The sequence below is a fragment of the Gavialis gangeticus genome, unplaced genomic scaffold (genome assembly GCF_001723915.1).
Source record: "Gavialis gangeticus isolate Ggan-Ray unplaced genomic scaffold, GavGan_comp1, whole genome shotgun sequence".
In the NCBI taxonomy this organism is placed as follows: Eukaryota; Metazoa; Chordata; order Crocodylia; family Gavialidae; genus Gavialis; species Gavialis gangeticus.
In genome coordinates this window covers 119314583-119321977 of record NW_017729022.1, presented here as the reverse complement: position 1 = coordinate 119321977, position 7395 = coordinate 119314583, and the positions used below count along the sequence as shown (strand labels likewise).

General features: G+C 46.6%; 1 protein-coding gene across 1 annotated transcript; it reads left to right on the top strand.

Annotated features, from left to right (window-relative positions):
* The first annotated feature begins 354 nt into the window (after positions 1–354).
* Positions 355–1310, top strand: LOC109296454 (olfactory receptor 10T2-like). Its single transcript, XM_019515865.1, is given in 2 exon segments — positions 355–1272; positions 1275–1310. Coding segments are annotated over 2 exon segments (954 nt in total).
* Positions 1311–7395: the final 6085 nt, after the last annotated feature.

Below are 7395 nucleotides of genomic sequence, written 5' to 3'. Positions count from 1 at the left end.
ATTCAGAAAACAATTTCCAAGTGCAAAATCAAAGTTACTATTATTATTATAATTTATCATCAGTTTAATACAATACACAAGCTATTTGAATGTGAGAACTATTATCAGCTTTTACATCATAGAAACACAGACAATTAGGGTTAGGAGGTACCTCAGAAGGTCATCTAGTCCAACTCCCTGCTCAAAGTAGGACCATTTTGGGTTGGGTTTTTCCTAAGGAAACTAACCCCAATCCTGCCAGAGGTAATAGTTTTTCCCAGTGCAGCAAGCTAAATTGAATCAATAGTGATATTAATTTCTTATTGCTTACTGTTTTATAAACCTCTTTCTAGATCAGGCGTTTTGCAAAAAAAAATGGGACAAAGAAACCAAACAACTGTGACAGAATTCATCCTAATTGGATTTTCCAATTTTTCAGACCTTCAGATTTTGCTGTTTGTCATATTTTCCATGTCATACATGGCCACCCTCGCAGGAAATATAATCATCATGACAATCATAAGGGTTAATCAGAATCTCCACATCCCCATGTATTTCTTCCTGTCTTTTCTTTCCTTCTCAGAGACTTGCTACACATTTGTTGTCATTCCCAATATGCTGGTAAACTTGTTAAGGGAAATTAAAACCATTTCATTCACTGGATGTGCTACCCAGATGTTTTTATTCCTTGGTTTTGGAATCACAAATTGTATGATTCTTACAGCAATGGGGTATGATCGCTACCTTGCAATATGCAAACCCCTGAACTACCATGCTCTCATGAGCCAAAGAGTCTGTACTCAGCTGGTAGCTTTTTCTGTAGTAACTGGTTTTGTTTTGTCCCTGGTGGAGACATTTTTTATTTTTAAATTACTGTTCTGTGGAATGAACAAGATTAATCACTTCTTTTGTGACATGGCTCCAGTCATTAAAATGGCATGCACAGAAAACAGCAGAATAGAAATAGTTATTTTCATCCTTTGCGTGTTGGTTGTATTTGGCTCATTTCTTTTAATCCTTCTTTCTTACATATTGTTTTTTAATACCATCCTGAAAATCCCCTCTGCAAAGGGGAAGCATAAAGCTTTCTCCACCTGTGCTTCCCGCCTCATTGTGTTGGTTGTGCACTTTGGCTGTGCTTCCATTACCTACTTAAGGCCCAAATCCACCTACTCCCTGGATGAGGACACCCTGATTTCTGTCAGTTACACAGTGGTGACTCCTTTATTAAACCCAATGGTTTACAGTCTGAGAAACAAGGACGTGCAAATGGCCATTCGCAAAGTCTTGGGCAGAAAACGCTTTATCCATTGAATACAGAGAGCTCTTGAGACAATTAAAGAGCCATCTCAACTTCCCTGATTACTCTGGGGCTGACCATCACCTGAATAAAGAGGTTTAGATCTATTGACTTGAAGTCCTTGGAAGGCAATGGAGATATGTGAACTGAAGCCAAGTGAGATCTGGTCCTCCAGTTTTGAATTTTAAATGCAATACAGGTGAAGGTTTGTATACATGCAGTGGTATCCAGGGACAGCAGATTGGAAGAGCTATCACTTTAGAGGTCGATATACACCAAGTAAACAAGAAGGAGCTAAGATGCTGAGTTTTCCTTTGGGGACAGCTGAACTTATGATTCATCATCTCTGTCTTGTCTTAGTGTTTGCTTGAATAATTCAGCAATAAATGTGATACCCCATGTTCTTCAACTACATAAAAATGGGGCTGAACATTTAAATGTCTCTCACTCCATATCATTATGAGATATAGGTACAGATAGTGTATATACCAGGTGTGAGCAAATTATGACCCACAGGCCAGATCCAGCAAGCCATGAGATTTTATCCAGCCTACACCAGGTCCCTTGGTGCTGCCCGGCTCAGGCACAAGGGGGAAGCCCAGGCTGTGGCGCATGCGGGTGGTCCTGCTGCCCCTGGGTACACAGTGGGCCTGGGGTGCCATGTCAGCTGGACTCTGCTTCCTAGAGGCCCCAGCAACAGCAGCTTCTTCTAGCTGCTGCTGCCAGTGTTGCCACCATGGCTAGAAACAGCCCTGCTGCCCAGGCACCCCAGCCCATCCACCCTGTACCCACTACCAGGGGTGCCAGACCAGCCCGGGACCCCAACGGCAGGGTACACTTGGCCAGGTTGATGGAAAGGGGCTGCAGCAGAGAGCAGCATCTGGGAATGGGATAGGCAGGCAGGGCTGGGAATAGGGCTGGGGCCAGAGATGGGGTTGGGGTTGGGATTACAAGGCAGTGAAGGCACAAGGCCCAGGTCTGAAGCAAAGCTGCAATCATGACCAGCCCAACCCAGTCATGATCTGTCAGGGCTGGCATGTGCTGCCAGGCTGTGCTGTTCCACAGCTAGACTGTACTGGGGCTGTGCACATGTGCCCGTGCTTGGGCAGGGGCAGTGGGGCTCGGGCCACAGGCATGTACTCTGCTGGTCACACCCTGTCATTGTGCTGGTCACAATCTGTCATGTGGGCAGCAGATGACAGCTCTGCCCTAGGCCCCAGCCCTGCACTATCACCACCCTGTAAACCTGATCCCAACCCCAGCCCTGGCCCCAACCACCCTCCTACAGCCCCATCCCATCTACCCAGCTGAGTGTGTCCTGCATGGGCCACTTAGCAAGTTTTGGCATGCAGTTGCAGGGGAGGGACAGGGGGTGGAAAGGTGATGCACTAAGCCTGTGCAGCAGGGGGGAGGGGAGGAGTGCTCCAAGCCTTGGTGGAGAATTCTGGCCAGGTATGTGAACCCCAGGGGGCCACTGGGAAGGTGGCAGACCAGGGTAAGCTTACAGCAAATAGGCCAAGGCCCCAGTTCAAGGTTACAGCCTGACATTACTCCCCACTCCCTCGAACAGACCCTTCTAGGAGGCACTGATCCAAGTTTCCCCTGGGTGGTCTTTATGGAATATCAGTACCAAATTGGGGAAGTAATTTTTTCTATGGGCTCCCATGTGTGGTCCTCTGGTCCATACCCCTCCCAGGCTATTAGATACTATAAATTCCCTCATATCTATTTTGAGTTCAGGATCTCTTTGACCAAGTATTCTTCCTGGACATACGCCATTACGGGTGGTGGAGGAGATTGGAAATTGGTGAGGGAGTGTGTCTTCTGTGTACAGCTTGAACAGGGACATGTGAAAAACCAGGTGGATTTTCAGTGTTTGGAGGACCTGCAATTCAAACGCAACCAGATTGATTTGTCCAGTAATAGGGAAGGAGCCAATGTACCTTAATCCATTTCTGCAAGTGCTGGTAGATGCAGAAAGTATGGCTCCTTCCCTTTTTGTCCTATTGAGTAAGTAGGTCCCTGCTGCTGATGTTGGTCCACATGTCATTTGTGTGTCTCCTTTGCTTTTTTCCAGCTGTATTTTGTTTCCTTTTGGGCTTTCTGTGCATGTAGTACCCAGTCTGTAATTGTAGGGTAATCAGAGATAATAGGTAAAGTGGGATGTAGAACCCATAATTGGCAAAGAAGAGTGTTTGCAAGTTGAGACATATGTGGAGCTGTTATAGCCAAACTCAGCAAGTATAAGCTGGGGAGCCCAGTTGGCTTGATCATTTGTTTGTAGGTGGTATGTGGATGAGAACTGGGCATGGGCTCCCAGAAGATGCAGGACCTCATGCCAGACTTGGGAAACGAACTGGGGTCCATGGTCAGAGGTTGTGTGGTCTGGAAGAACGTCATGAACAGCGTGTGTCTCCGGCAGCTGGTGGGGCACAGTGGCGGTGGGAGTGTGGCAGTGGGAGCACAGTGGTGGTAGGTGGCAGAGCTCCAGTAGACGTTGCCGGCTCTGTCAGTGGCAGATGGGGAGGGGGTGGCAAACACCAACCAAGTGTCAGTGACCACCCACAGCCACTGCTGGCAGTGTCGGCGGTGGCCAGCAGGGATCATGGACCACCTGCAGACGCTGCCAGCAGTGTCAGTGGTGGGGTGGTGAGCAGTGAATGCCTGCAGGTACCACCGATGGTGTCAGCAGTGCCTTTTTGCAGGGGGCGCACCACCATGCTCAGAGGGTGCACATGCACCGGCACACACCCCCTATGCGTCGACCCTGAAGGACATGAAGGCAAATCACATAGTCCAACCATAATTGGGCTGTATCTTTAACTGAGGATGGACCCATGCATGGAATGGAGTAGGCCATTTTGGTCCATCACTCTCAGGATTGTGGAATACCTATCAGATTCAGGTATTTCTACAAGAACATCTAGGGAAACAATGGATCAGTCAGGGCAGAGGGAGTGGGGGGTGGACAGGAAGAAGCTGGAGGATCCAACAAGGTTTCCATATGGGTCTTTTAGTGCAGGTGCAAAGTTTGCAGGAGAGGATGAAGTCTTGGACTGTCTCATGTAGGCATGGCCACCAAAAAACTTGGGTGACCAGCTGATAGGTCTTTCCTGTTCCTGGATGGCCTGCTAACAGTGAGTCATGGCTTACCTGGAGTATGGTCAGTCTGGCCAGACCCGGAGACACATAGGGTATTTTTACATGTGCTCCGGGAGATGTGGGGGAGGAGGGGGGGCACACTTTAATTAGCAAGCAATGCTAATTAAAAGTGCCCGAGCATCACATGTATCAGTGTACCCCACACTAAAAAATGGTGGTGTGGAGCTTTGAACTAAAGTTCATCAAACAAGCTTTAGTTAAAAGCGCCCCACCACCATTTGTTGCCATGGGGATGCTGATAAATGTAATGCTCGGGTGCTTTTAATTAGCATAGCTCGCTCCATGCATGTGATGCTGGAGGCTGGTGGAGCCCATTTATTTCTGTGCTCCAGCAGGCTTGCTTAATCAAGTCTGCTCTGACACGCTAGATTTCAAGCGTGTTAGAACCAGATCCCTCCACATCTATAGCTGCCCATAGATGCTATCTTGAGTGAATGTGACCCCACCCATACCTGGTGGGGCTATCAGAAGAAAGCAGCCTGCCCCTTGAAGGAACTTCTTCTTGGGTGGCAGCTTGAAACAGGGTCAGCAAGTCTATGGGTTGTGTGGAGCTGATGAACTTATGCAGCTTTAGAATAGGGCTGGGTTCCATTGGCACCTGCATGGGAAGATGCTCCATATTCCAATATGAAGCATCCGTTTTTCCTTTTCTGCCCTGGTTTGGTACAATATTAAAAAAAAAAATCCATCCAGCACATGTGCCTCTGAGAGCTTTTGACTTACAGAAATATTCTAAATTATTGTCATCTATGAGGACCTGTATCTTGTGCTGTACTCCTTCAAGGTAGTGCTGGCATTCCCTGAAGGCTATGCAGATGGCCAGGAGTTCCTGATCCAGTATCTCATAATACTGTTCTGCTTGGATAAGTTTTCTGAGGAAGAAATCACAGCTTTTCACTCATCCCTATTGTGGATTTGCACCAGACTATAGGCTCCCTGAAAATCAAATTTAGTGAATTTACGAGCTGTTTTGAGCTGATCAAGCAGCTCTGGGATGGGAGATAGAGTGTGCCAATTACAGATAGTAATCTGGTTCAGTGCCCAATAAATCGATGCATAGATGGAGATTCCCATCCCTTTAAAACAAAACAAAACAAAACAAAACAAAACAAAACAAAACAGAATGGGGGCTCCTGCAGGTGAAGTGGACCTATGTATAAAGCTCTGAGCCAGGTTATCTTCCAGGTACTTGCAGAGGGTGGAGATTTTGGACTCTGACATAACATAAATATGTCCCATAGGAATTTTCACTCCCAGCTGAAGGTCAATGGGACAATCATAATCATCATATGGATGAAGGAAGTCCATGTTTTGATTTGTGAAGATGTCCATGAATTTCTGGTATTTCCTAGGTAACTGGATTTTGGGAGATGGTGCCTATGAAGGGGCTGCAGCAGGCAGACCTCTGGCTTGAACTGCAGGGAGATCTGTCCCCCTGGCCTTCCAGCAGTGTAGTTGGCAGTAGTCTGAGTTCAAGTGGACCTCCTGGGCTTTCCACTTTATCAGGAGGTTGTGGTATGTGAGCCAGGGAAAAATGTAGATAAAATGTGGTTTGCAAAGGTTAGTCATTAAAACACGGTGAATGACAGGCATGTTTGAAAAAATTATGTACTATCCACAAATATCTTCGTATGGGAGTTAGAAATTTAGGCTTTTTATAGTTCCTAGCAGAGCACTCCCTCTCTATCCAAATGCCTTGCAGGTATGTTCTCTGAACAAGGCTACCTGGTCCCTCTTAAAGGGACAGGATACCCTGTTACAGGCCAGAAACTAAGGCACTCTCCCTACCAGAACATCATCCATCTCAATGCCACCTTCCCTCAGGCTTACTCACCTCCTCACCCCAGATGTCTCTCACAATTGGCTGCCAATGGGATTAGCCTCAAGGGGGAGCCTGACAAAGGTTCTGAATGCTGCCTAATCTGTGGTGTGGTTGTTAGAGCACTTTGCTGGGAGCAAGAGATGCAGGTTCAAATACCCTCTGTGTTTAGGGGGCCTAGAACTAGGGTTTCCTGTTCCCTTGTAGCAAAACCCCCAGTTTTTCTTTTTTTTAATTTATTTTAAAATGCATTCCCTCCCCTTCCCCAGCCATTTCTGACTTTTTTTCTCCCTCTCTGTTCCCTATAGATAAGTATAAGTGAGCTCAGACTTAGGATAAGTTTTAAACATTTTTATTTTGGTAGCAAGTTTTTGGTTTTGGATATCCACTGTTTTATATTGCATTATTATTAGGTTTGTATTGATTCTTACTGTTGTATATTGTATTATTATCATTTTTGTATTGATTTTTATTGTTTCATATGGATATTGTATGGTTTAGGCCTGTGTTTGTAAGTGAACCAAAGTTATGTCGAGTTTCCATTTTATATGTCAAGCCTCCATCTTGTGTCCTCTGCCCAGGCATCCCATATTGCAACAGTATGATTCACTGTACCCCTCCCATGTAAACTGGTTTCCTGATGAATGAGAATGATTGGGAATAATTGAAATACAATGGTAACAGGCCTCTACTAAATGGCCTGTAATGACTGGGCCATCACCTCGCATTGATTCATCCAGGAACCACGGACCTCACCCAGGAATAGAGACAAGAGCAGCATTTGATGTACAAAAGACCCTGCAGAACCAGCAACTCTCACCATTACAGACATCCGAATGTGCACATCCCTGCACGGAGCACACATGCTTAGTATGCCAGGGGCTGACCCTTGCCTGGGCATGCCTCCTGTCGCTAGGGTCACACAGGGTCTGCCCCTATAAAAAGGGGCAGTGAAGACAGACCCAGTGGGATTCTCTCTCCATCTGGACCAGCACCATGCCACACCACCTATCCACCCAGAGGCCCTGCTGGCGACACCCCTCTGGACAACACCTACTGGACAAGGACCCCTTTCCAGCCTGAGATAGGTAGATATTACCTGCAAACCTCCTCCTACAATTTGGACTCTCTCTCT